This window comes from Barbus barbus, assembly GCF_936440315.1.
Source record: "Barbus barbus genome assembly, chromosome: 14".
Lineage (NCBI taxonomy): Eukaryota > Metazoa > Chordata > Actinopteri > Cypriniformes > Cyprinidae > Barbus > Barbus barbus.
This window is the reverse complement of record NC_136742.1, coordinates 22,145,873-22,173,698: the sequence shown is the minus strand read 5'-3', so window position 1 is coordinate 22,173,698 and position 27,826 is coordinate 22,145,873. Positions and strand designations below refer to the sequence as shown.

The window sequence follows — 27,826 nt, the reverse complement described above, 5'->3', positions numbered from 1 at the left end:
CTCTAAAATTACTTGAATTTCAAAAGCGGTGATTTGGTTGAAATGCGCCGCTCAGCGGCGCTCAGCGCCACCTGGCGGGCGGGCGGGTTTTTAATAACAGGAAACAGTAATAAGCACGTTTATGTTTGACGCTCAGGAGGCGGATTACAACGAAAAAATGGCGGCTGTGTTGCAGCAGATATTGGAGCTGTCGGAGCTATCAAAACTCCCCAAAACTGTCTTGACTAAATTAGAGAATTATATTTCTGAACAGCAATGTGAAGTTGATTGTCTGAAGGCACAACAGGAGCATTATCGTGTGGATAATGGTAAGGTTTGCTGTTTTAATAGATAAACTGTAAACTGTTTAAAGCCACGAACGAGGCCTGGGTTTCATTATCATTTTTAAACTTTAATTTTCCCCTTGGACATATGGTTCTGCAAACTGTATGTAGTGAACATGTGTTATAATTTTTGATAAAATTTTCTGTTACTATTAATTAGTTTTCCAATTTTCTGTTTCTATTAATTACTATAGGCTTGTTTGTGTGGATTTTTAGGCGTTCTGTTATGTTTTTACTCTCTCTCTCTCTCTCTCTCTCTCATATAGAACAACAGTATTTTGACATCGAGAAGAAGTTTGCAGAGAGTCAGACTCAGTTTGTGTCCCAGACTCAAGAGCATCAGATACTGAAAGAAGAGTACTGCAAACTGGGTAAGGATGTGGGAGTCAAACACCTCTTATTTGATTAAAAATAACAATTAATGTTGTATCTGTACTCGTCTTTTTACAGAGGATGAGCTGAAATGCTTAAGAGAAAAAAATAAGGAGCAAGTGTCTTCAAACACCAAACTAGAATCATATCAGGTAATGACAGATCATATAACAGTTTGATAGAGGAGAACGTCTGTGTCTTGTCTTGATGTTGGAAAGGTGAAATTGTGCCGACATTTGTGCAGAATGAACTTTCCAAAGCCAAAGATGAGCTTGAGGCCGAAAAACGAGAGCTTGTGCGGACATTGGAAAGAAGATCCCATGAGATGGAACAACAAAGCGGTATTTAATAAGCATTCTTTTATGATCATTGAAAACAAATTTTTCACAGATTATTTGGAATTTGTAGGTTTTGCTTTGACCAGCTTGTTTGCCTATACTGTTTGAACAAAAATACAGTAAAAAAGAAAAGTGGTCATTGCGCTGCCAAATATCTTCATATAATCTTTTTTTCAGGGTTTGCTGGTGAAAAGGAAGTTTAATAAAACAACATTTATTCGGAATGAATCGTTTGTATTGTTAGAAATGTATTTGCTGTCGCTTTTGATAAATTCAGTGTGTTTTTCTGAACAAGTCCTGGGGTGAATTAAACAAAAAATGTACTGAACCCAAACTTTTTAATGGTAGTGTATAATAATCTAATTTTCTTATTTTATATATTTATTTATTTTTTAGAAGACCTGAAGTGTCTTAATGATAGATTGGTGGAAGTCAGTTCAAAGAAGATGCAGCTTCAGCTAAAACTGGATGAGTCAGAAGCCACTGAAGTCTCAATCAAGGTAAAATTGAATGAAATCAAACTATTTTCATAGGAATGCATTGATCTGATACCTGTATCACTATCTGCACCAATATTGACCTTTTAATTTAATTCAATATTGACCTTTTATCTTGATGCATTTGTCATCCACAATTTTCTTTATTTATAACACACTTGCATTTTTATAGCAGGCCCCTAAACACTGATTTTTGATATGCTGGCATTGTTCATTTTCCAGTATAGAGAGAAGCGAATGGAGCAGGAGAAAGAGCTACTCCAGAATCAGGTGACTTGGCTGAATACTGAGCTTAAGGCAAAGAGTGAAGAGCTGCTGTCTCTTTCCCGGCAGAAAGGCAGTGAGATCCTGGAGCTCCAGTGCAACCTTAATAACAAGGAGGATGAGGTACTGCCTAAACCTTTTTCTAAATGATGTATTATACGTATTTCATCATGAATATTGTCTGATCTGCCTTGAAATGTGTTATTTAAGTTCTTAGTCCATGTGCTAATCTCTGTGTACCTTTGTAGATCGCCCGCCTCCAAGATCAGGTCACCAGTCTGAAGGCATCTAATGAGAACCTTCAGAGGCAAGCAGAGGAGATGATCACCAAGATGAGAGAGGTTAGCCATTGTAATCCATCGCTGAAGTTATCAGCTAAATAGTGTTTCATAATTCTTTGTAATCATGTGTTGTGCTTTTAGGCAAAGGAACAGCAAGCCAGTTTGGAGGAGAAGTTCAGGAATGAGCTTAATGCCAACATCAAACTCTCAAATTTGTATAAGGTAAGTTTTAATAACTTGATGAATTGAAATATATAATTGAAGGAAAGCACACATCAGAATATTATAATAATCATTCAAGTATAATTTTTTATGTTATTTCTAAGAATTTTTGTTAGTTATAAATTCTTTTGATGATTCACAGGGAGCTGCAGCTGATGCAGAGGCCAAGAGTGAGGAGCTCGGCAGAGCTGTTGATGAACTTCACAAGCTGCTTAAAGAGGCTGGAGAGGGTAAGCCACTCTCCTAGTCAGGGACATGCATGTTGACAGCCATGAGTACAATTTAAGAAAACTAACACTGATGCTTTGTGTATTTACACATTTCTGTGATAACATCTTGTATACAGGTACATCTCAAAAAATTAGAATATCATGAAAAAGGTCAATATTTTTTGTCACTCATTTCAGAAAGTGAAACCCATATATTATATAGATTCATTACACACAGAGTGAAATATTTCAAGCAAGCCTTTATTTCTTGAAATTTTGGTGATTATGGCTTACAGATAAAGAAAACCCAAAATTCAGTTTCTCAGAAAATTAGAATATGACAATCAATAAAAAAATATATTTTAAACCGAAATGTCAGGTTTCTGAAAAGTATGTTCATTTATATGCACTCAATACTTGGTTGGGCCTCCTTTTGCATGAATTACTGCATTAATGCGGCGTGGCATGGAGGAAATCAGCCTGTATCACTGCTCAGGTGTAATGGAAGCCCAGATTGCTTTGATAGCGGCCTTCAGGTCATCTGCATTGTTGGGTCTGGTGTCTCTCATCTTCCTCTTGACAATACCCCATAGATTCTCTATGGGGTTCAGGTCAGGTGAGTTTGCTGGCCAATCAAGCACAGTAACACCATGGTCATTGAACCAGCTTTTGGTACCTTTGGCAGTGTGGGCAGGTGCCAAGTCCTGCTGGAAAATGAAATCAGCATCTCCATAAAGCTTGTCAGCAGAAGGAAGCATGAAGTGCTCTAAAATTTCCTGGTAGATGGCTGCGTTGACTGTGGACTTCAGAAAACACAGTGGACCGACATCAGCAGATGACATGGCAGCCCAAATCATCACTGACTGTGGAAACTTCACACTGGACTTCAAGCAACATGGATTCTGTGCCTCTCCACTCTTCCTCCAGACTCTGGGACCTTGATTTCCAAATGAAATGCAAAATTTACTTTCATCTGAAAAGAGGACTTTGGACCACTGAGCAACAGTCCAGTTCTTTTTTCTCCACAGCCCAGGTAAGACGCTTCTGACGTTGTCTCTGGTTCTGAAGTGACTTGGTAGCCCTTTTCTTGAAGACGTCTGAGCTTGGTGACTCTTGATGCACTGACTCCAGCTTCAGTCCACTCCTTGTGAAGCTCTCCCAAGTGTTTGAATCAGCTTTGCTTGACAGTATTCTCAAGCTTGCGGACATCCCTGTTGCTTGTGCACCTTTTTCTACCTAAATTCTTCCTTCCAGTCAACTTTGCATTTAATATGCTTTAATACAGCACTCTGTAAACACCCACACTTTTCAGTAATGACCCTCTGTGACTTACCCTCTTTGTGGAGGGCGTCAATGTTCATCTTCTGGAAGTCAGCAGTCTTCCCCATTATTGTGGTTTCAAAGTACAAGAGATAACCGGAATTTATACTGTAGGGATGGTCATTAATTGAAACTCAAATGTAAATATTGTAGTATTTTTGAGATACTGATTTTTGACTTTCATGAACTGTGAGCTCTAATCAAAATTAAAAAAAAAAAATTCTAAATGTTTTACTTTACATGTAATGAATCTAAAATATATGAAAGTTTCACTTAATATAAAATGTTAATATAAAAATAGAAAATAATGACCTTTTTTACGATATTCTAATTTTTTGAGATGTACCTGTACTCTGAACAGCACATAAAGCTCTAGAAGTGAAGATGGCAGAGCTGGAGAGTTGTAAGGACAAAGAAATCACTGAACTGAAAGAGAAAATAAGCAGCCAGGAGAAAGAGCTGGATAATGCAAATGAGCTGCTGTCTGATGCCACACACAGAGGTTAGCATCACCTTATTTCCTTAGCCTCTAGCATGTGAATTAGCATTTGTAAATTTGATGCCTTTTTTTGCCTTCCCAGGAACTGCTTCAATTCTTTCAGAGGAGCAGGTGACCACAATGTCTCCCACAGCAGCTGCAGTTGCCAAAATCATCAAACCAGGCATGAAGCTTACAGAGGTACTGACCTGCATTCTGATTTGTGATGCAAGTGCATTTTTCATATTCACAGCTTTTTCTATTTTAATATACCACCTTCTATTTTGTGTAGATATATACAGCTTATGTTGAGACCCAAGAACAGCTACAACGAGAGAAACTAGAGAACAAACGACTGCACAAGTACCTGGATGACATTGTGCAGGAGATGGAAGCAAAGGCGCCCATCCTGAAGAGACAAAGAGAGGAGTATGAGCGCATGCAGAAGTCTGTTTCCAGTCTCTCTACTAAATTAGAGCAAGCTGTCACGGTGAGAATCGAAGGGTCTTGCAGAAATACGAAGCCTTATTGCATTGGGCACTGCCAGTGCATGCTGCATATTGGCTACTTGCGTTACAAATCTAGAAAAGATGATTCTTGGATTTTTCAGGAGCTCCACCGCTTGCAGAAAGAAGCAGATGAAAGCAATAAACGTGCATCTGTGTTGGAGAGAGATAACCAGAGGTTTGAGGTGCAGCTGGGTGACATGTCTCAACAGGTGAGGCATGATGGCACAACTGAAGGCCTTTCCACACTGAGCGCGACAAAAGCAAAACGAATTTCGGATGCGATGACGTGCTGGAATAAAACAACAGCTTCCATATAGACCGCGAACATTCGTGCACCGAAAATGCGAATGTTTTTTTTTTTCGTCCAGTCCGAGAAATCTTTTCAGTTTCGCAAAGCGAAAACACCAAAAAGTTACCCAAAAGCTTGACGCGGTGGCGCTAAAAGCTCAGAAGACTGTATTGAGCACGAGCATAAAAACACCGAAGTAGAGGACTTTTTCCGCAAGAGAGAAGAGTGTATGCTGAGTTCTTGTTGTTGTTGGTATTTAAGAACAGACCTTTCTCACATATTCTTTATACAGAATAACATTTCTATTATTGCGCCCCCTGCAGGCGTGAATTAGCAAAAGGCGAACATTTGTTTCGCGCTCTGTATGAAAGCAACATTCGTGGGCGATTCGCCTCACTTTTTTCGTATCGCGCTCAGTGTGGAAAGGCCTTGAGGCTTCAGTCTCTTATGGGAGAGAAAAAAAGAATCTCGAATCCTGTTGCTTTAACATTACTATCTCAGGTGCGGGTTCTCCTTATTGAGCTGGAGGAAGCACGTGGTAACCATGTGATGCGTGAGGAGGATGAGGTGTGTTCTGCGGATGTGAGCAGCACATCAGAGGTGATTTCTCAACACCTGGTCACCTTCCGCAGCGTTGAAGAGCTGCAGCAGCAGAACCAGCGACTCCTAGTGGCACTCCGAGATCTCGGTGAGGAAAAGGATGAGTTGGAGGGAGACACCATGAAGTAAGTGTGTGTGTGAGATTTAAGTGGATCTGTCAACCTAATATCAGATTAAATATGGACTGAGAAAGCATAATGCTCATTGTGTGTTTAGACACAGTGAGGTGGAGAAATATCTCCAGGAGCTTCAGCGTGAGTTGGAGCAGCTAAAGGAAAAGAGAGCTCAGGATCTGCAGAAGGTTGACGCTGTGGCACGACAAAGGGATATGTTCCGCATGCTTCTGACCCAGGCCACTGGAGTCACCTTCCCACAGGGTAATTATATTTAGTCTGTTATTCTAGTCTGTATTGCCAGGTTTTATGAGACACCTTAATAGAAAGTTTCATGATGATGATTGAACAGCTTTATAAACTTACTGTGGCAGGTGCTGGTAATGAGGAGCTTATGCTTACCTCCACCCCCCGTCGTTCTCCAGCCGTCACTCCCACTGCAGGCACCCCTACAGGACTGGTTGCCACTGCGATAGAATCCACTGAGTCCGTAGAGGCCAAGGCTGCGCTGAAGCAGGTAGGCCGGGCAGAGCAGGCTGTCCACTTGTAGCATTTTTTCCATCAGTGACACTGAGACTAAGAGATTCATTAATAAAAATGCTTGAGAAAAGTTTCGTATTTTTAAGAATTCATTCATTTGCTTAATGCAGTAAAATTGTTATTTCCTGCCATTTATTTTTGTCTATTAGGGATGTACGTTAAAATATAACTTATTCTTGTGTATTATTCCCGTTTGTTTGATCAGCTTCAGGAAGTCTTTGTGGCCTATAAAAAGGAAAAAACTGAGTCTGAAAAAGCCTTGACTGAGCAAAGCGAGAAACTCCAGCATCAAGTGACGGAACTCCGCTCTGAAAACGCCAAGATCTCCACACAGCTGGAGTTCACCTCCAAACGGTATCCAGTCATACGGTTCCTTAGGTCCTCGTTGTTTTCTCAAATATAGAATCCTTTATTTATGTGGTGTGTATGTCAGGTATGAGATGCTCCAGGATAACGTGGATGGCTACCGTAAAGAGATTGCCTCTCTGAATGAGAAGAGTCAGAAACAGGCTGCAGCAATTCAGCAGAGTGAACAGACCAAACACACTCTCACCCAGGACCTCCGAGCAGCAGCTGAGAAACTCTCCATTGCTGAGGTGTCTAATTGATTAATTCACTCAAGTGCAGGTGTCTCTGTTCAGTCTAAAGTGAATTAATCATCTACGTCTCTCTCAGTCTGAAGCAGAGAACCTGCGTAAAGAGAGAGACATGTTGAAGATGGTGGAAATCAGATTGACTCAGGAGAAAGAGTCCTTCCAGGCCCAACAGCTTGGCCGAAACATGCTGCTGACCAATCTCAAATCAATACAGGTGCTTTTACAAAATAACAAACAATCTGAGCCTCCCAAAAGGATGTTTTGAGAACTTAGTGTGTCTGTAAATTAATTTTCCAGGCAACTCTAGAGCGCTCTGAGACAGAGACCAGACAGCGGCTGACTGCTCAGATTGAGAAGCAGGAGCGAGAGATCGCTCAGATCCAGAAGAGACTCGAGAGTGAGGTGGAACAGAAGCACCTGCTAGCACGCAATCAAGACGTAAGGGCCACATTTCATTTGCACTCTCTCTTATTTCCCTTGTTTGGTACTTTGGCTCATTCATTTCTCTTTGACGTTCCTTTGCATCATAGATGCAGCTGATGGATGTTAAGAAGCAGCTGGAAACACAGACTTCCCAGTACCACAGGACAAGAGCACAGCTTAGTGCTGCCCAACTTGAGCTTAACAACCTAAAGCTGCAGATGAGTAGCAGGGAGAGTCGGCTGGTATCCCCCACAGTACATACAGGTGAGAGACTGCTCGTGATTAAGCCCTCATGGTATCATAACACTTCTAATATTTTATTTTTGCTTGTTTTATCTAACATTCCTTAAGTTATTTGTTCATGTTTGGTTGCTCAACCTCATTAGCTGTAAAGGCCAGAGCATTGTTGAGGGAAAACACTCTGTGAAGTTGTTGCTGTTTTTTCTCTCCAGGCCTGCAGGGCACTGAAGGTGACATGGAGGCTCTGTGTGCCCAGCTGAAGCAGGCTGAGAGCAAGGTTGAAGAGCTGGCTGAACGACTGAAGAACACTACTGCAAGCATGGAACAGTACAAGGCCATGAGTCTTAGCTTAGAGGAGTCCCTGGATAAAGAGAAACAGGTTTGTGGCATGATAAAAATCACTACAATATGCTTTACTCTAACTTCCATTCCATAAAAATATGAACAATGGACATGAACAACATGAACAATGGACGTTTTAAGGAAGTAAATGGAGTTAATTTTGTAAAAATTCCTGTCTTTCCACTTTTAGGTAACTGAGCAGGTACGATCATCTGTGCAAACCCAGGTGGAGGCGGCTCAGGAACAGTATAAAAGGCTTGAGCAGAAACTTCTGGAAGCAGACAAGGAGAAGCAGAGCTTACTAGAAGAGAAAAGCAAAGCTGTTGCTGCTGTGGAGCAAGAGGTATTGAATTCCCTCTGCTCACTATCTTTGCTCACTAGATCTTTGACCTTTCTGATTTAAAGAGCACATTCTACACTTTCTTTTCTTTTAAGTTTTCCTAATGTCCACAAATGTTATTCAAGATATCTTGCACTAAAATAGTTTGGGTTTTCATACTGGGTTCTTTGGGGGCCGCAAAAAGGAGTTCTAGGGGATCCATGGAAAAAGTCAAAAACAACATAAAATAAATACAAAGATTAAACTAAATTAATAAAATGATCAAAATAATTTAAATTTGATTTAAAAAAACAACAAATGCTTCAAACAGTATTATAGTGAGTAGTAAAAAATAAAACGTACTAATAAGTTATAGGTATAAATACATGCCTTTTAAATTGTAAGAGAGGTCCATTGCATAAGGATGATCATATTTGGAGGTTCATGGCATCTAAAACATTGAAAACAGAGTCTAACCATCACAGTAGTTGACTGTTGTTTACCAGTGTGGGAATGGGTGTTAATGTAATTCATTCTCTGTTAATTTCTGTGTCATTCAATTTGACATTTCTTGATCCTTTATCCCAGCTGAACGAGCTGAAGAAATCTCTAAGCAGCCTGCAAGTGGCGCACCAGAGCGCCCTGGAGAGAGCTGGTGTTGCTGCTGCACAGGAACAGCAGGCCATCCTGGACAGTCAGGAGCATGCTAAGATTGCAGCTGAGTCGCAGGATAAGTATGAGAGGGAGATGTTGCTGCATGCAGCTGATGTGGAAGCACTGCAGGCTGCCAAAGCACAGGCTCTGCAGGCAGTTCATCTCAGACAGCAGCTGGAAGAGAAAGTTCAGAGCACCAGTGCGCAGCTTCTAGAGGCTCGTGTCTCTTGGGAGGAGCAAGAGAAGATTCTCAAGGTAAAGAAATTGTGAAACAATTTGCTGTTATGGAAGTAGTAATAGCATTTTCACAGTCTTTTTGTTTCTCTCTACACATCAGGAGGAGCAGTCTAAGTTAGAGTCTCGCTGTGAGGATCTGCAGAGGCAGAACACACTCCTTCATGAGCAGATACAGACTCTGAGTGGACAAATGGCCAGTCAACTGCAGCTAGCCACCAGCGAGAGTCCACTCAACGTCTCTCTGACAGAGGAGGGCAAGTCTCAGGAGCAGCTCCTGGAGATCCTAAGGTTTTTTTTTTTCTCCATTGTTATCAATTTCAGTGATTTTTATAATTTTGCAAAGAAAATGTGTCAAGGAGAGAGTTTCCTTATTCACGGCAGTCTCTCATTTCTTCATGGTTTGCAGATTTGTGAGACGGGAGAAGGAGATCGCAGAGTCTCGGTTTGAGGTGGTCCAGGGTGAGAGTCTGAAGCACAGGCTGAGAGTGGAACATCTGGAGCGAGAGCTGAAGGACGTGCAGGAGAGTCTGAATGCAGAGAGAGAGAAGATGCAGGTTGGTTTGAAGAACCCAGATACATACTATTTTATTACTTATCAACTGTACTAGTTAACTGCCTTAGTTACCAGTACTTTCCTTTTGCCTGTACCTGTTACTCAGCCTGTTTAATTTTTGTTTAAAGGTGACTGCAAAGACTCTGTCCCAGCATGATGAGCTGATGAAGAAGACAGAGACCATGAATGTGCTAATGGAGACCAATAAGCTGCTGAGGGAGGAGAAAAAGAAACTGGAACTGGAGCTGCAGGAGACTCAAGCCAAGGCAAGCCACCAAAAAATATTCAATTATATTTGCTAGTTAAATAAGCCTACTGCTTAATAAAGAAATACTTGATTGTATATTGAGAACTTGTATACATTTTATTTTAAAATTAATTTTAATGTTTTACTTTGTTACAACATTTTTTTTTTTTTATTATTATTATTGTTCTCCAAGACATTCTCCTAATTATATATTGTTTAATTTTTTTTATGTGCATAAATATGCATGCATGTTACTTTACATATAAGAAATTGATAGGCCTACACTTAAATTTAATAAAAGGTAACATGTATTTACTTAAAGGGTATAATAACATACTCGTTGTCATAATAACTGTGTTTTGCTTCACAGGTGTGTAAACTGGAGTCAGACATCTTGCCCATGCAGGAGTCCAATGCAGAGCTGAGTGAGAAGAGTGGTATGCTACAGGCAGAGAAGAAGCTTCTGGAAGAAGATATCAAACGCTGGAAAGCTCGCACTCAGGTCAGAAGTTTGTGTGTTGCCTTCAAAAACTATGTATTTGTCAGTGGTGAAAATTACTGGGTCATCACTTTCTTATGATGTTTAGCACCTGGTGAGCCAGCAGAAGGACACTGACCCAGAAGAGTACAAGCGACTGCACTCTGAGAGGGAAGCGCATCTCAAACGCATCCAGCAGCTTGTCGAGGAGACTAGTCGGCTCAAAGCTGAAGCTTCCAGGTTAAAGGAGTTCTCTACCTTCATTGGATGCACCAAAGTTTCACTGGCAAAAACCATCTTTTCATTCTTGTCTTGGCTATTTTATGCATGTCGCTTTTTTCTTGCTCTCTGCAGGAATAGTGGCTCTTTGACTATGATGCAGTCTCAGGCACAGAACCTAAAGGAAAACTTGGGGAAGGTGATGGTGGAGAGGGACAGCCTGAAGAAAGACCAGGAGGCCAAAAATCTGGACATCCTGGAGAAACTAAAAACCATCACACAAGTTAAAAAGATTGGTCGACGTTACAAAACCCAGTACGAAGACCTCAAGGTTGAATATGACAAGGTGCGTCAGGGTGTGACTAAGAAAGTTTTTTGAAATTGCAAAGGTGTGTTTGGAGTAGAGGTCTGATTTATTTGGGTTTTTGTGCAGTTGGTAACCGCAGCAGCATCTGCACCGGCACAGGATCAAGAGGCACAGCAGGCATCAGCTCAAGAACTTCAGGCCGTCAAGGAGTCCCTCAACCAATCAGAGAACAGGACAAGAGAACTGGAAGGCCATCTGGAGAATCTCAATAGGGTAAGTTCACTGCCTAGTTTAAAGTGCACCTATTAGGCCCCTCTTTACAAGAAATTATAAATCACAGGCGTCTCCAGAATGTGTTTGTGAAGTTTCAGCTCAAAATACCCCACAGATCATTTATTGTATCATTTTGAAAATGCCTATTTTTTTTGGAAGCAGAAACAAGCTGTTTTAGTCCATTTCTCTTAAAATGCAAATGAGCTGCTGCTCCCCGCCCTCTTTCCCAGAACAGGGCTGTGCAATTTTAGCTCGTATCGCAGATCTCTGCCAAAACACATCCGTTTGGTTTTGATTGTATATCGTGCTGAAAGCACGCTTTTTAAAGCCATATCAGTTAAAATTTCGAATATACCTTTTTGCTGGATGCACACATCCGAAGCACGTGAACAGAGAGCGGCTGTCACGCGTGCATGTGAGTACTAAAAGTTCTCTTTCACTCACAAGTTTGTTAAAACGCAAAAACACAGTCGGTTATGTCTGTGAAGTTAAACAGCTGGGAAAGAAATCGAATGTCTATAATAGATCGGTGTATTAAGTGACAGCAGCGTAATATACAGTACCTATACTGGCCGCTGTTTGGGTCTACGTTGTTAATATGACCCAAACAATAAAATAAAAGCAGAAAATCGCTCACTGCTCTGGACTGAACAACTTCTATAGCTCTAATAAGAAGACATTTCTTACTTGAATGCTGCTTAAATGCACTGGTGTGAAGATAAACATGGCAGATAGTGTGTGTGCAGCTCACTCAGGGCAGGGTCACGGCTAACACGGCTGTGTCAGTCAACTATCGTGGGTGGGGCTGGTAAAGTGTGATGTCACACTTTACGGATTCTGTGACCAGTAAGCTCTGAGACACTGCTCATGATTTATAGAGATTACAATTTTTTTTTAAAGATTTTTATAATTTTAGGGTGGTTGTGTACACACATTGCCAACAATTTATGTTTGAACGTAAAAGAGAATTTTGCATAATAGGTCCCCTTTAAAGCTTTTATATGACCCCTTTTTAAAGGGGTCCTATTATTCTCTTTTACAATGTCTTGATTTTGTTTTGGGGGTTTACTAGAACATGCTCTCATGCTTGGTGGTTCGAAAATCGCATTATTTTTCACATAATTTACATTATTACAATACCTTTCTCCCCAGCCTGACACAAACGACTCGATTAATTCCGGGTTTGATGAAGGCCCGCCTTCCGAAAAATGAAATGTGTTGTGGTTCGTTAGCTGTCCCAGTGCGTTGTGATTGGTAAACAACTTAGACGGCGTTTCAGTATTGCCCCGCCCCTTGCCAGAACAGCAAGTTCGTCAATATTGCCATATCAATTCAGACCCCGAGAATATTGAACAAGAGGATCGGGCAGAACCTTTGCATGCACGGAAGACATTAAAGTGGTAATGTTATAGTTGTTGTTGTTGTTGTTGTTGTTTTTTTGGCTAAATCACATTTTAGATGGGATGTCAATAACAGCTTAAAAATAACTGCATTGACTGTACAGATAAGTGCAACGGTAATATGTATTATGTTTGTTGTTCAATTCTAACACTATAACATGAATATTGCAGTGAAACTGTTATACAGTTGAATTTATTTATACCATAGTCCCACAAACTTACACTATTTCTGGGTTTCGATTTTGAAACGTGCAGTGCTCCTCAACCATTCAAATATCTGTAGGCGGGATTTACAATTTGTGATGTCATAAATACAGGAAATCAAACAAGTTTTTTTTTTTTTTTTTTTTTTGGTCCTTTGCAGAGTGTAGGTGAGCGGGAAACAGAGGCACGCAATGCACATGAACAGGCCTCTCGTCTACAAGCGGAGCTGACGCGTCTCAGGCAGGAGCTTCAGGAGAAATCATCTCAGGAGGAGCGACTCAAACAGCAGCTGACTGAAAAGGAGGAGAGGACCAAGAAGGCAATAGTAATGGCCAAGCAGAAGATCAGCCAGCTTACTGGTAAGAATTAACCTTTTTAAAATTAATAGTTTTTCTCTACTAGTTACTTTGACACAGATTTTTGGTCCATGTTAGCTCTTTTTTTTTTATTTTTATATTTGACACTTTGACCTACTTCAAGGTGTAAAAGGTCAGCTCCAGAAAGAAAATGAAGAGCTGAAGCAACAAAGAGAGGAATTGGAAGTGCGAGTGAGTGCACTAAAGTCTCAGTATGAGGGGCGTCTGAGCAGACAGGAAAGGGAGCTGCGAGACCTCCGTGAGCAGCAGGAGAGACATGGAGAACAGAGGGATGAGCCTCCGGAGCAGGGCTCCAGCAAGGTCCACATAGACATGCAATTATAAACCTATAGCTGAACAAGTTTAAATGTTTGTGTTTATCTAGATGTTCTTCTCTTTTTAGACCCAGGAATCGCAAAGGACAACAGAACAGCGACAGATCTCTCTGAAGTCCACACCAGTGGCAGAAAGAGGAAGGTACAGTATTTTTAGAGGGGACGCTTCACATTCACCTACACGGTTAACTTGTAATCATTGTCTGGCAAGTTTAAAAATAGCCTCTCTACAAGTCAAGCCTCTCTACATTGTTGCTTTTATAGTGCAAGCACTTCAGAGCCTCCAACGGCTAACATAAAGCCCACACCACTGGCAGCAACGCCCAGCAAACCTCCAGCCATTCCAGGAAACAAATCCACCCCAAGGGCCAGCATTAAACCCATGATCACTCCTGCCCCAGTGCCCACCCCTACACCCACTGCCACAGTCATGCCCACCACGCAGGTGGAGAGCCAAGAGTGTAAGTATTGGCCTGGGATTTTGACCAGGGTTATTATCATTAACTAAAACTTAAACCATAAAAAACATTTTTTAATTAAACATTTATTGAAATTAAATATTTGTGATGAAAGAATGTAACACACTTTTTATTCCAGCACTTGAAACTTTATGAAACTTTATAGATAATACAAAAACAAACTAGTAATGACAAAACACAAAAAATTACTAAATTTTTGCATTTAAAATAAAAACAGAAAATATAAAAATTATATACAATTTAAAACATTACCAACTACAATAGTATATCAGTGATACTAAAATGTATAAATGTAGTGTATTTCAGTATTTGTTAATATTGTGTTTTTGTTTTTCAGTTTTAGATAATAAAAAAAATGCCATTTTATGTGCCTGGCATTAATGGTTTTTATTTAGTAGATATTAATTATTCAGAATTAATTTTTGTGTAGTTTTTTGTTGTTGTTTTTGTTTGTTTAGGTTATTACAGTTTTAACTTCAGTAATTTTAGTTACTTAACCGCTTCGGTTAGTTACAAAGAAAAAAAAAACATGTTCATTTAATGTTTAATTTTGGATTAATTTTATTTAACAAAAAGGATTTTAATAGTTTTACTTAACAATAACACTGATGTGCAAACAAATTAATTTTATCTTTCCCCCTTGGCCTTGCAGCTATGCAGTCATCCGAGGGCCAGCTTGAGCATGTGACTGTATATGGCAGTGCCAGCGGTTCAGTGCGGTCCACGAGCCCTAATGTTCAGACCACCCTGGCTCAACCTCTGCTGAACGTTCAACAGCAGAGCCAGGCCACTGCGTTCATCCAGCCCACCCAGCAACAAACCCAACCCCCTGCTGAACCATCCAACCAGGAACCTCCAGCTGCTGTAATGCTCCCAAACTCACAGTTAGACAGGCCTCTTTCTACATCCACAGGGATATGGAGTGCCACCGCTAGCACAAGCAGTGCCAGTGCAGGTAATATCGTTTATACCTAGCTAGGTTAGCTGAACAGGTTTACGGCACCTCACTCTAAAGATGATCTTTTGTGTCCTCGTCCTATAGTGTCTGCATCTCCTAGTAGTGCCTTGAGCAAACGCCCCCGTGAAGAGGAACAAGAGAGCATGTTTGCTGACACACAGTCCCAGGATGAGCCCAATGACACTCCAATTTGCAAGAGGGTTCGCATTCATAGAGTTGGTCTGGAGGTAAGTCAAGATTGCATCTTTTTTTTTTTCTTGCTTTAAAGAATAATTAAATCAGTGCGCAACATAAAACAAAACTATGCATTGCAGGAAGAGATGTTGGCTGAAGACAGCAATGAGGCTGAGAGAGTTGTACCGGGTGAGAGCCAAGAGGCTCCTGACGCTGGACAGGTAATGGCAAGAGGATGTGTATAGGAACTTCCTGTTTGTATTCAGACAGCAGAAGTGTGAAACCAATAGAAATAGGTGTTTTATATTCATACCTGTATAAAGGAGTTGGAAAGCTACGCTACTTTGGAGGAGATGGATGAGGAACCAGGACCGTCTCAGTCTGTCCCTGTAGACCGACTTCTGCCCCATCCCTCTGAGACCCATCGAAGCCCAGAGGAGCCTGATCATCATGTCATAGTCATTGTTAGTGATACAGATAGTGAGGGAGACCATGAAGATGAGTCTGATGAGGAGGAGGAAGAGGAGCAGGTATGTAGTTGCACCACAGCTGTAATTCTGTGATGGTAAAAAACTGTTTATAATATGATAATATTAAACATCTTAGGATTACGAGGAGGAGGATGAGGAAGAGGAGGAGGAGGAAGATGATGACGATGAGGAGGATGGCGGTATTGGGGAAGAGGGAGAAGAAAGCAATGAAGGGAGCGGCAGCAGAGATGGCAATGAGGCCTACGAGGGGGACGACACAGAGGTACACACTAAAAATGTGCACCAATAAGAATTCCACTGAGAATGTAAATTCCTGAATTTAAATTGAGGTAGCAAACGTAATGCAGAGATGTATTTTGAATTTTAAGAAGTAAAATTAAATTAAAAGAAACTGCTATAGGTATAATTATAGGTATAATTTTTTTTTTGTCCGAATTACCCATAAAGCATAACATTTTAGATATTGTTAATCAATAATAAAAATGGCACCTATTGAAATTAGCTCTTGATTATTTACAGTTAAAAAGTTTAGGGTTGGCAAGATTCATTCAGTCATTCATTCATTCAAGTGTCATGTTCACCAAAGCTGCATTTATTTAATAAATGAAGATGGCAATATTGTGAGACGTTACAATTTAAGATCTTTTCTGTTTTACTACATGTAATTTATTCCTGTCGTGGCAAAGCTGCATTTTCAACAGCCATTACTTCACTCATCAGTGTTGTATGATCTTTCAGAAATCTTTTTAATATGCTGATTTGGTTCTCAGGAAACATTTCTTGTACATGTTCTTATCAATTTAATTTTTGTGGAAATGTTACACTATGATTCTTTGAAGAAAAAAAATAAAAATTCAAACGAACAAATATTTTGTAACTTTATAAATGTCTTTTCTGTCACTTTGATCAAGAATTGAATAAAAGTACTAATTATCCTTTTGAACAGATTGATAATCAGTCTAAAATTCTGTTCTCTGCATGGTTTTTGTTGCAAAGCTTGTGCTGGACTAATGAAATGTCCTTCATGTGAATGGGTATCAATGAAGTGTTGTTCAGTAAATTGTCTTTCCCATCATTCCGATTAAACATCCTTTGGGATGCGGCCATTGAATTGAAAGTGAGTCAGTTCTTCAATTTAGTTTTCCCAACCCTAGTAGACATGAGTGGTTTTGGTGCAGCATAAACCCCTACATTTGGACTGAACATCAGAGATGTTTACATAAGCACAAGTTTCCAATGTGAGCTGTCTCATGCCATTTTAATGATCAAACCGCAACTTGCCATTATGCAATGTATTTATGAATAGCTCCTTTACACATGATTTATGATAATAACAAAGTCATTAAAATCCATTCTGCTTCAAATATCTTCAGACAAACGTTCCCTGTTTATGTATGAATCAAAATGTAATGACCATGAAATTTAAATAAATGTTCTTCCCGTTAATTCCCGCTCTCCCTCTCTTCCACACCATCCTTTCCAAGGGTCCTGATCCCACAGATCCAGGCACTGAGACAGAGGAAAGTCTTGGAGCGACAGACTCCACCCAACGCATGGCAGATTCTCAAGGCTGTAAGTGAGCATGACTTAACCATCTGTCTGAAAGGACATATGGTGGCGGTAGCGCCCATCATGTTGATCTTTCTGTGTATTTACAATGAATAGGATTGAGGCTTTCAAGCTTCATGAAGTCAGTTGTTGGTGTTTTAAAATACTTTCCCCTTTCTTTCATCTTTGTGACGTCTCAGTTGAAACTAGCACATTGGATGTTTTTGAAGCACCTGTCACCAGTTCTGCCCCTCGACCTCACCCCCAATCACCCAGGAGACCTCCGCATCCTCTTCCACCTCGTCTAAACATCTTGGCCCAACCTGCTCAGGAGTTGGGACACCCTGCTCAAGTCCAGGTGTGTGCAAAGGTGTCAGTATACGGAGTGGCATACCCTGAGGAGCTTTTTCTTAGTTTGCTGTTGTTTGGTATTGCTTTGAATGTGTTTAAAAAAACAAAATAACTTGCATGTGTCTGTAGCGGCTCCCGGTTCGACGGCCATCAATGGGACGATGCCTCCAGCTTTCTTCTGGAATGACCAGTAATGCAGTGAGTCGCTTTTTGGTTCTTGGTTTGGTTGTGTTTGCATCTGAGCTTGAATGCTTGTCAATCAGTCTCAGTGTTTTTTTTTGGGTTTTCCAACAGCAACATTTTTATGCGGATGATGACAGGATGGTTCCTATTACCCCTACACTATATCCTCCTCGCTCAGAAGGATTTGCTGAAGCAATCCAGTATGTGTTTTTGCCTTTACACGTTGCTGTGGTTGTAATTTTTTTTTTATTTAGCCAAATGACTGATTTATTCTCTGTTGTATGAAGTTCTCCACAGGTGGCAGGTGTGTCACATTTTCGACTCGGTCCTTCAGATGATCTCCCGCAGACCAGCTCCTCTCATTCAGATCTTGGCCAGCTGCCATCACAAGGTAGCGCACACATTACCTTACTTTCTTTTTCAGACTAATGACTGTTCATTAACTGCTCTTTCTGTCAGATGTTGGTTGGTTCACTTTTTAATGCTGTCTTCTGTGTGTTCTGCAGGTTTAGGCATGTATGAGTGTTCTGTTTACCTTGGAGCTCATGAAGAGGAGTCAGGTGGTCGCAGTGTGCCCACAACGCCACTACAGATTGCCGCTCCTGGTACGAACAAAACCATGCATCCTAATAGTCAAAATAATTTTAAGATGATCTTGGAAAAGTGCAGGATAATGCAGTGGCCACTTGTGCAATTTCATTTACTGAGAATTCAAATGCCCCACTATATAAAATGGCATAGAGAGACTCACAGAGAGATGACAAGCTATTTCAAAATGGTTTTAATATCCCATCTAATTCTCCTCTACTATTTTACAATCAGTTAAATAATCTTTTTTTTAATCCAATCAGTGACAATTTTATCAGAAACCGTGGCATCTGAAGCGATTGAGTATGCTTCTCAGTCTATGCCCATGGTGAGCACCTCCACACCCGGCCTTAGTGCTCCTGCAGGCCCGAGTGGAGTGGAGGAGAGAGACGACATGTTCATGGACGCAGGAGACAGGTAAACATGAGCCCTTAAATCTACCCACACGAGACACTGGCATCACAATTTACTTACATTGTTGTACCATAAAAGTTTTATTTTATTATTTATTAAGAGATCATGGACTCCATAATGGAGCAGAAGGTGTAGTATGTGTGTATATTAAGATAACACTGTCTGATAAATATTTCTGCAGTGCTGAGTCTTCACTTGAGGCTGTTTCACAGACTGAGGTGGAGGAACCGGCCCAGCCATCAGATGAGGCCAGTCTGCCTTCCACAAGCCAGGAACCTTCATCTAGTTCTGCAGGTAAAAATAAACACTAAAATTACGCTAACCTCCAATATCTCATATCGGTTTCACAAACTCTGCGTCTTTTCTCTCTCTCAGACACAAGCAGCTCTCAGCCTCCTAAAGTCAGAACGGGATCTGGGAGACAATGGACAAGTGGTCGTGGTTCTAGGAGCTTTGTAAAGAGAGGTAAGAATATGTAAAATTTTCTCCAACTGTGGCAAATATCTTTATTTTTTCATACATTTAGTTTATAACCCAGCTGTAGTAACGGTAAGATTTGATCAAGTGAACCATGATCAAGTGGATTTGACCGCTTTCTTGACTTTCTTGCTGTAGATGGCGTCATGGGTGTGAGGGGACGTTTTGCCAGGTGAAGCAGTTCTGGAGCAACACATTCTGAATGAATAGCTCCGAAAGAACACAGCCATATCTTTGTTCTGCTTTAAGGCTATGTATTATACGTTTTGTTTGTTAGTTTAATGCTCTGAGCAATCCATCAATGTTATTTGAATGATTTTACATCCGTACAATAAAATTTTGAAGGAAATCTTTCTTTGTCCATTATTTGTCTCCAAAGATGCAGCTTTACCATGAAATGTTGTTTTCCACTGCACCTAAGACAAGTGCATCACTAGAAATATAGATTTACAATATATGGCATGAGGAAAAGACATGAATCAGTTTTTCTGGGTTTCTGGGCATTTAAAGAAGCTGGTTGCTGAGTTTTCCTTTGGACCAGTAGCAGGTTTTAGGATCACTGGCTTTTCTCTTTCCATTTTCATGCTGTAATACTTGTCTGTGAAAGAAAGGAACAGAAATGCAACATTGAGAGCAGTGTTTTTAAATTTTAAAAATAAATTATTGGTAAATTAAAACAAATATCAGATTAAATATTTCAGAAAGAAATTACTTTAAAAAAAAAAAGTATAAACTTGGAAATGCATAAAATAAAAGCTAATTCAAAATAGTAATAAATACTATAATAGGATATAAATAATACTAAAATACTGGTTGAGCGCTTAGCCATGCTTTCAATTGTCAATCCATGACAAATTTAGCTACATTCAGACATCCACAAAACTTCACCTTGGTTGAGAACTCATTAGCCGTAAACAGTGCTGGGACCGAGTCCAGTATCAGCTTTAATGAATGACACACTCACTTTGAGAGAATACGTAATACTTGTATCCCTCTTTCACCCTTGAGGGAACAGACACTGCTGAGGTCACCACGGTCGGAAATCCTCTCCAGGTCTTCGAGATACTGATCACTTGCCCCAGAGCTGCATCTGTGAAAAGATATCCCAAAATGTACTGTTGATCAGTTGAACTGTTTAAGGTCACTTTTCTGGTCTGTTAGGCCTCACCTGGAACAAAATGTCCTGTTTGAGGCCTTGGTGAAACGTCTGTTCCAGGAAGTACTATATATGATATTTTCACTTTTCTGCATGTTTGCACAAATGCTTGTCTACACACAGCCTTCCCCTCTCCCTATATCTAATTATTAATTATATCTATTTTTCTTTTATTTTGTCATTTAAATGTGATTCATCTCTTAAATGTAATGCTGTACTGTTTGAAATTGACTTATTTTCTGTTAAAACTTATTCTTTACCAGCTTGTCGTCTGGCTCTCGTCCTCTGTGTAAAGACAGGAATTCTTGGCTTTTTCCCACAGCTTGGAGTAACCTGGTATGTGTACTTTTGTGCCATTCCACCTGCAGAAATCGATTTTAAAGTCAGAGACAGAGGAAAGTCTTGGAGCGACAGACTGACACCCACCTAATGTACTGTACATTTTTCTTTCAGTTCTCACCTCTTTTGAAGAAGATTACAGACTCTTTTCTGCTTCTGTACTCCGGTATAGATAAAGCAGCTGTGATGTGGCCAATCTGTCCGAAGCCCTGGCTCATGGGTTTGGGAAAACCAGGATCCATCATACCATTCTCAAACCTCCAGTAGTTCCTTCCCTGTGAAATAAGCACAAACAGGACTTATCAGATGTTGTTGAGCACCACTTCTGTTATCATTTTCTGTGATTGTCAATCTGTGGTGAATTGAAGTGTTTTGTCCTAATGACTATGTATCAACCTTGAAGAAGTAGGTTTTGCCCTGGCAGTTGCAGCGGGTGTAAACGGTGTCGATGGGAGATGGGATTCCCCACACCTTTGTAATTAACTGAGGAGGATCAGGATTTCTCTGTTTGTCCAGTGTCCAAAAATAATGTCCTGTAGAGAAGAGAGGGAAAGTGGCATTTCATTCACAAATAATATCTGGTTTCACAGTTCCCTACACTTTAGAACTTTCCATTTTAATTTTTGATTAATGAAATGTGCTTTTTTTCCCCCTTGTACACTGTTCTAACGGTTAACAGCTGAATATGAAAAAGAAAATGCATAAATGAAGTGTTGCTATAAAGCGAGCGTGCATCTGGTACTGACCTCTGAACACCACAATGGTACCATTTCTGAGAGTAGTCAAACCACTGACTGGACGCCCACTGCAGAGGTTAGAGTCATAATCATCTGCAAAAGAAAGAAAAAAATGTTTTAATTATAATAAACAAAGTAATAAAATTATTTAATAACTAGAATTTTAAATATTCATGCTAGCATTAGTGTCAGCACAGTGCTCAGATGGGAAGCATGAAGGCGCTTAGTGGAAACAAAATAACAATACATATTAAGCATGAACGATAAATATACAATAATTATAAAGCATGAAAGTTCTTACCAGCTTGATAATCTTTAATACTATCTGTTTTGCCATTCTTGTCTGAGCTAGGGTTAAGAGGTTTTTCCGCTGGTTTGATTGGAACAATGCCACTAGGATCCTTGCGAGGTTCCTTTGGTTCGGATTTGTCATTCTTGTCTATGCTAGGTTTAATTGGGTTTTTTGTCGGTTTCACTGGAGCAAGAGCGGATGGCGTCTTATTTGGGACAGGGGTAGCTCTAGGATCCTTGAGAGATGACAATTCCTTTAGGTCTTCACTCTGTGCCTTGGTAGTCATTTCAGTGACAGAATGTTCTGTTGGTTCTGCGCTTGATGGACCTTCTGTTTGTGCTGCGCTTGATGGACCTTCTGTTTGTGCTGCGCTTGATGGACCTTCTGTTGGTTCTGCGCTTGATGGACCTTCAGTTGGTGCTGTGCTTGGAGGACCTTCTGTTTGTGCTGCACTTGACGGACCCTCTGTTGGTTCTGAGCTTAATGGAACTTCTGTTGGTGCTGTGCTTGATGGACCTTCTGTTGGTGCTGTGCTTGGAAGACCTTCTGTTGGTTCTGCACTTGATGAACCCTCTGTTGGTTCTGCACTTGATTGACCTTCTGTTTGTGCTGCGCTTGATGGACCTTCTGTTGGTTCTGCGCTTGATGGACCTTCTGTTGGTTCTGAGCTTAATGGAACTTCTGTTGGTGCTGTGCTTGATGGACCTTCTGTTGGTGCTGTGCTTGATGGACCTTCTGTTGGTGCTGTGCTTGGAGGACCTTCTGTTGGTTCTGCACTTGATGGACCTTCAGTTGGTGCTGCGCTTGATGGACCTTCTGTTGGTTCTGTGCTTGATGGACCCTCTGTTGGTTCTGAGCTTAATGGAACTTCTGTTGGTGCTGTGCTTGATGGACTTTCTGTTGGTGCTGTGCTTGGAAGACCTTCTGTTGGTTCTGCACTTGATGGACCTTCAGTTGGTGCTGTGCTTGATGGACCTTCTGTTGGTGCTGTGCTTGATGGACCTTCTGTTGGTGCTGTGCTTGATGGACCTTCTGTTGGTGCTGTGCTTGGAAGACCTTCTGTTGGTTCTGCACTTGATGGACCCTCTGTTGGTTCTGCGCTTAAATTACCTTCTGTTTGTGCTGCGCTTGATGGACCTTCTGTTGGTTCTGCGCTTGATGGACCTTCTGTTGGTTCTGCGCTTGATGGACCTTCTGTTTGTGCTGCACTTGACGGACCCTCTGTTGGTGCCGCACTTGATGGACCTTCTGTTGATGCCGTGCTTGTAGGACCTTCTGTTGGTGCTGTGCTTAGAGGCCCTTCTGTTTGTGCTGCACTTGACGGACCCTCTGTTGGTGCCGCGCTTGATGGACCTTCTGTTGATGCTGTGCTAGTAGGACCTTCTGTTGGTGCCGCGCTTGATGGACCTTCCGTTGATGCTGTGCTAGTAGGACCTTCTGTTGGTGCTGCGCTTGATGGACCTTCTGTTGGTGCTGCGCTTGATGGACCTTCTGTTGGTGCTATCAGAGACAGAATCAGACAAATTTAAGATTCAATCAGAACATCGAAACCTGAGGAACCGAAATTCCACAGAGGCCCAAGAAAACAGGACCAGGTCATAAATCGGTCCAAGTCCTAGCACCAGCCCGTCTGAAGAAAGCCTAACCACCAAGCCTCTTTCACAAAATCGCTTGCAACATTAAAACAAAATGAACACTTATCAATAAGTCCAATACAGCAAGAAGACCGTCAAATTTGGGGAAAGTAACCAAGATTGATGGTCATCACATGTTCTACGATAGAAATCATGAGCTTCTTTAGATTGACTTTTCCCCCACACATAGAAGACAAAGAACCAGACTGAAATTCCTTTGCTCACAGAACATGTCCTTTAGGTCCTACACAGAACTTAAAAGAGACTGTCTTTTTCATATGCTACAAAAATCATCTTAAAAGGACTTATGAGCAACTACTGACTTCTATGCATAACCCATATTATGTATGTAACCCACACATTAGACTATCATGTTTTAATCAAATATTGTGTATGTCTTTTTAATCATTATTGAATAGCTGAAGGATTCATATTCGTGTTTGGTATGTATGAGTTTGAAAAATCATGCTTTAAATGTGTCTTCCAATCAATTCTTTGTCAAATGTATCATAGTCTTGTTATAGAAATCATGCCCAAAAGTATACTTTGCAAGAGCCTGTAAAGCACGGACATGTGACTAACCAGATAACATGTTGATTTATTGATTGGGTGGAGAAACAGAGCAACACCCCTAGCTAAGATCATTTCTAATTGGTCAAGACATCCATTGGGACGTGTCAAAAAGCAGAGTTAACTCAGGACACCATCAAATTTCTCGCTCTTCTCTGGTTGCTTCAACTTTTGCCACCACGTTTTGACGCTGCTTTTTGCGCTCTTTGAGCGTGCTCTGGCCTACATGCCAGCTGCTACTACGATGAGAAGAAAAACCACCTAGTCTCGTCACCTCATTTTATTGTTTTACTTTAGTTTCTTTTCTTTCTGTTGAGTTTCGTGTTCAAAAGTTAAGTTTGCCGCAAAGTCCAGTTCAACTGCACCTGCTTCAAACTTCAACTAGTAACTGTGACCATCTCCAGCCAACGTCCAACGATTGGCTTCCCAAGACATCGCTACAAACGACCACAGCCAATCAGCAACCTCGGGAAACCCCCTTTCTGCAACGATGACGACAAAAGGGAATCACTTTACGCAACGCAAGTAACTTACAGATTTTTGCTGAGCTGGTACATTTAATACAAATTTTAGCCTCATTGAGAAACTCAATGCGAGGGTTAAATAAGTGATTGAAGGTTGTTCAGGTCGATGCAATAGCACATATTGCTGTAAACTTGGGATATCACATTTTCATTCTCTTAAACTCATCCTTTCTTAAAGTCATCCTTTTATCTCTTTCTGCAACGTGTGAATGCCTGTGTTCATGTGTTAGATTAGTTTACATGTCTTAGATTTATCAAATAAAGTCATATTTATATTGAAAAGAGAAGTATCTTGTGTTTTGTGCTCACAAGTTAGTCTTAATCTTGTTACTGTGCTATTAAATAGTGTTTTCACTATATTTTGGATTTTAATATCCAGTGCGGAGTTGCTGTTATACGGCTCGTTCAGTCAATTGCTGCTGCCTCAGAGATCAGCCGTAAAACAGTGATTGTTCAAATTCCCTGTAAAATCATAAATGATTCCCTTTGAGCTAAATTAAACTATTTCCCTTTAAATTCCATATTACCCTTACAAGAACCCTCTGTTGGTGCCACGCTTGATGGACCCTCTGTTGGTGCTGTGCTAGTAGGTCCCTCTGTTGGTGCTGCGCTTGATGGACCTTCTGTTGGGTTCTCATCAGCAGGGATCATGCTGCTTGCATCTGTAGAGGACAAAACCACTAAATGCACATGAAAAATTGTTTCTGCTGAGACATGAGTTTAACAAAAAAGTTAAATGTTTAATTTTGTAATCATCAACATATCTTTGTGAACAAATGTTGCTTTTTGTGGTGTTTTGCATATTTGACAAATACAACTGGGTACAATGGTTTTACCTGTGGTCACAAAACCGTATTGGCTAAAACGGTGTGTCTTGCCAAATGGGCAATTATGTTAAGTATAAAAAATGTTATCTGCTTTCTCTATTTTCATAAATAATCAATGTCGAAGTAACCTAGATCATGATTCCCTTTTCAACAAGTGTCCTACAAAAAAAAAAATAAGATAAAGACAGTCAAAAAGAAAGACTCACCTCCTATCCCTTCATCATTGTTCATCTCCTCATTAGAGGTTTCTACCAAAAAGAAAAAAAGATGTCACAACTATACTTGAGTACCGTTACTACAAAATCAAGTTACATGAAGCAAACGATTTGTGACAAAGCTACAGTAATTATACCTGTAGACTTTTTATTCTTTATGGTTAGGCATAAATTAGCAGTCCTTTGAGCTGCGGTGGCAGTTTTTCTTGGTTTTAAGGCAATATCTGTGACAGTCACAGAGATATAAGATTAAAATCAGGGCAAGATTAGATGCATGCAAATAGATGGATACATCTCTTATTCCACATTTCTGTTGTTAATTATTCGTATTAATAAATAACAAATACTACCATTCAATTGTTTGGGGTCAGTATGAGTTTTTTTATTTTTTTTTATTTTTTTAAATATACTTTTATTCTGCAAAGTTTCATTAAATTGATCAAAAGTGACAGTAACTTCTATATTGTTAGAAAAGATTGCTATTGCAAATCCATGCTGTTCTTTTGAACTTTTAATTCATCACAGAATCTAGATTTAAAAAAAAAGGAATATTAAGCAGCAAAACCCAACATTCTCATCTCAGGAATCATGTGACAACAGAAGACTGGACTAATGATGCTGCTATTGAGAGAAAAAAAGTTATTTTAAATTGTAATAATACTTCATAATATTACTGTTCTTAATGTAATTTGATCAAATAAATGAAGCCCTGGTGAGCATAAGAGACTTCTTTCAAAAACTAAAATCTTATTGTGCAAAATCTTATCAATCTTACTGACCTCAAAGTGCGATATGCTGTTTATATATTTTTGCAATAAGTGTATGTTAGTCACATCAATACATACAATTAGCATCAGTTACTGCAAATCTATTTACAACCACACATGCATTTGCAGCATTATCAATGATAATTTATTTAGGTATTACTTGATTCAAATATGCTGTAGTTTCTTTATCGGTCCCACTTTATATTAGGTGGCCTTAACTACTATGTACCTACATTTAAATTAATCATTTGATACAATGCACTTATTGTGTACATACATGTTTTTACATTGTACTTATATTTTTTTAAATACCATTATGTAGTTACATCTGTAATTATTTTCTGTAATTACATTTATAATTAAACTGTTGACGCATCCCTTACACCTTAACCCACCCTTAAACCTACCCATACCACCAAACCTGTCCCTAACCTTACCCGTATCCCACCCCAATAGCAGCAAAATTGTTTTGCAATGCAATATGGCCACAATAAGTACATTGTACTTACTTTTTGATGTTAGTACATAGTAGTTAAGGCCACCTAATATAAAGTGTGACCTCTTTATCTACTACACACAAAAACTCTTTGTAGTTTACATTATTACCTTCCACCAAGCACATGTTCTCATAATCAGGGCAGCACTGATTGAATGAGACACAGTCAATATCACAGTGACATGGATTGCCTCTATGAAAAGGCTCCCCACAGCGTCCTTTGCATGAGTCCTCTGTGATCAGAAAAAATAGCAATGCCGTCTCACCAAAATAATTCTACAGTACAGACTGTTGCAAAGAATACAGACTACACCAGTGCTTATGACATTCACATCAAATGCAACACCAATATTAAAATAAACAGCCACAGATGACAGTTCATATGAAACCTTACTTGTAGTACACAACTGTGTAAAGTCTGTACAGCACTCATTTAAGCTCAGACACTCGTAGTCACACTGGCACAAACTTCCTCTGTAATAGCCTTCTCCACAATGACCCCTACAGCTACCTGGGCAGAGAAAAGTGTTTACTTTACAGTGAACAGACCTTGACTGAGAATTCAGTATGTTGAGAAACGCATATGTACATTTAGTCACAGACACAAACAACAAGAGATGAGTTAATTATTTACAGTCAACAAATCAGTGCATGCTTTAGAGTAAAACAGTTATTTACAGAATAAAACAGATGATAGATAGATAGATAGATAGATAGATAGATAGATAGATAGATAGATAGATAGATAGATAGATAGATAGATAGATAGATAGATAGATAGATAGATAGATAGATAGTATTCCAAACATTTGACTGGCAGTGTATATTAAGCAATATTCTGCTGACTTACTTGGATCTGAAGAGCCTGTGGAGGCACATGCAAACAGAAGCAGTAAGGACAGATATGTGGCCATCTCGGTTGTTCACTGTTGGAATCATCTAAGAGAGCCTCTGTTTTTTCACCTGCAGGGATCTTCATATTTATATAGAGGCAGAATGCGTTGGTGTTCCCCTGTCGGTCCAATTATACAGTCAGTGCAGAATTAGTAATCGTCTCGTTTGCAAGGG

General features: G+C 40.0%; 2 protein-coding genes across 6 annotated transcripts; one reads left to right on the top strand and one right to left on the bottom strand.

Annotated features, from left to right (window-relative positions):
- Window positions 1-142: 142 nt before the first annotated feature.
- LOC306880093 (nucleoprotein TPR-like) lies at window positions 143-19,552 on the top strand. 2 transcript variants are annotated; one of them, XM_079433391.1, is made up of 50 exons: window positions 143-308; window positions 590-694; window positions 774-847; window positions 940-1,036; window positions 1,430-1,533; window positions 1,753-1,917; window positions 2,043-2,135; window positions 2,217-2,297; window positions 2,440-2,527; window positions 4,188-4,328; window positions 4,408-4,505; window positions 4,597-4,794; window positions 4,915-5,022; window positions 5,604-5,827; window positions 5,919-6,079; window positions 6,190-6,332; window positions 6,561-6,709; window positions 6,789-6,951; window positions 7,031-7,165; window positions 7,249-7,389; window positions 7,482-7,638; window positions 7,827-7,993; window positions 8,147-8,299; window positions 8,864-9,184; window positions 9,267-9,454; window positions 9,573-9,720; window positions 9,848-9,985; window positions 10,337-10,468; window positions 10,554-10,684; window positions 10,799-11,009; window positions 11,097-11,243; window positions 13,008-13,206; window positions 13,328-13,524; window positions 13,607-13,680; window positions 13,803-13,999; window positions 14,670-14,972; window positions 15,060-15,202; window positions 15,290-15,370; window positions 15,473-15,679; window positions 15,756-15,902; window positions 17,125-17,212; window positions 17,389-17,546; window positions 17,669-17,737; window positions 17,834-17,922; window positions 18,010-18,113; window positions 18,229-18,327; window positions 18,574-18,727; window positions 18,906-19,018; window positions 19,100-19,189; window positions 19,340-19,552. In XM_079433391.1, exons 1-50 carry the CDS (start codon window positions 158-160, stop codon window positions 19,375-19,377), a joined length of 7,062 nt encoding a protein of 2,353 aa, XP_079289517.1. In that variant the 5' UTR covers window positions 143-157; the 3' UTR covers window positions 19,378-19,552. The 2 variants fall into 2 exon arrangements, with proteins under 2 accessions (XP_079289517.1, XP_079289516.1); XM_079433390.1 differs by having other exon boundaries at window positions 153-308; window positions 15,446-15,679; window positions 19,340-19,547.
- On the bottom strand, window positions 19,544-27,826 carry LOC306880094 (uncharacterized protein). Of its 4 annotated transcripts, XM_079433395.1 has the most exons (13): window positions 27,609-27,826; window positions 27,153-27,265; window positions 26,869-26,991; window positions 25,487-25,528; window positions 24,981-25,115; window positions 22,998-23,225; window positions 21,735-22,673; window positions 21,443-21,526; window positions 21,093-21,229; window positions 20,818-20,971; window positions 20,618-20,719; window positions 20,166-20,291; window positions 19,544-19,799 (listed from the first exon to the last, which is right to left on the bottom strand). In XM_079433395.1, the coding sequence occupies exons 1-13, from the start codon at window positions 27,695-27,697 to the stop codon at window positions 19,681-19,683; spliced, it is 2,391 nt and encodes a 796-aa protein (XP_079289521.1). In that variant the 5' UTR covers window positions 27,698-27,826; the 3' UTR covers window positions 19,544-19,680. The 4 variants fall into 4 exon arrangements, with proteins under 4 accessions (XP_079289521.1, XP_079289518.1, XP_079289519.1 ...); XM_079433392.1 differs by having other exon boundaries at window positions 21,735-23,225; XM_079433393.1 differs by having other exon boundaries at window positions 21,735-23,225; window positions 24,987-25,115.

What these genes read in the sequence shown, in the direction of transcription:
- LOC306880094 (XM_079433392.1), bottom strand. Translation starts at nt 27,697, where the DNA reads ATGATTCCAACAGTGAACAACCGAGATGGCCACATATCTGTCCTTACT. An exon ending in TACACAGTTGTGTACTACAA is followed by an intron (nt 26,992 to 27,152) that starts GTAAGGTTTCAT and finishes TTCTGATCACAG; the next exon opens with AGGACTCATGCAAAGGACGC. An exon ending in GTATTACGTATTCTCTCAAA is followed by an intron (nt 19,800 to 20,165) that starts GTGAGTGTGTCA and finishes TTTCTTTCACAG; the next exon opens with ACAAGTATTACAGCATGAAA.
- LOC306880093 (XM_079433390.1), top strand. Translation starts at nt 158, where the DNA reads ATGGCGGCTGTGTTGCAGCAGATATTGGAGCTGTCGGAGCTATCAAAA. An exon ending in TGGCCAGCTGCCATCACAAG is followed by an intron (nt 18,114 to 18,228) that starts GTAGCGCACACA and finishes TGTGTTCTGCAG; the next exon opens with GTTTAGGCATGTATGAGTGT. An exon ending in ACCTTCATCTAGTTCTGCAG is followed by an intron (nt 19,019 to 19,099) that starts GTAAAAATAAAC and finishes TCTCTCTCTCAG; the next exon opens with ACACAAGCAGCTCTCAGCCT.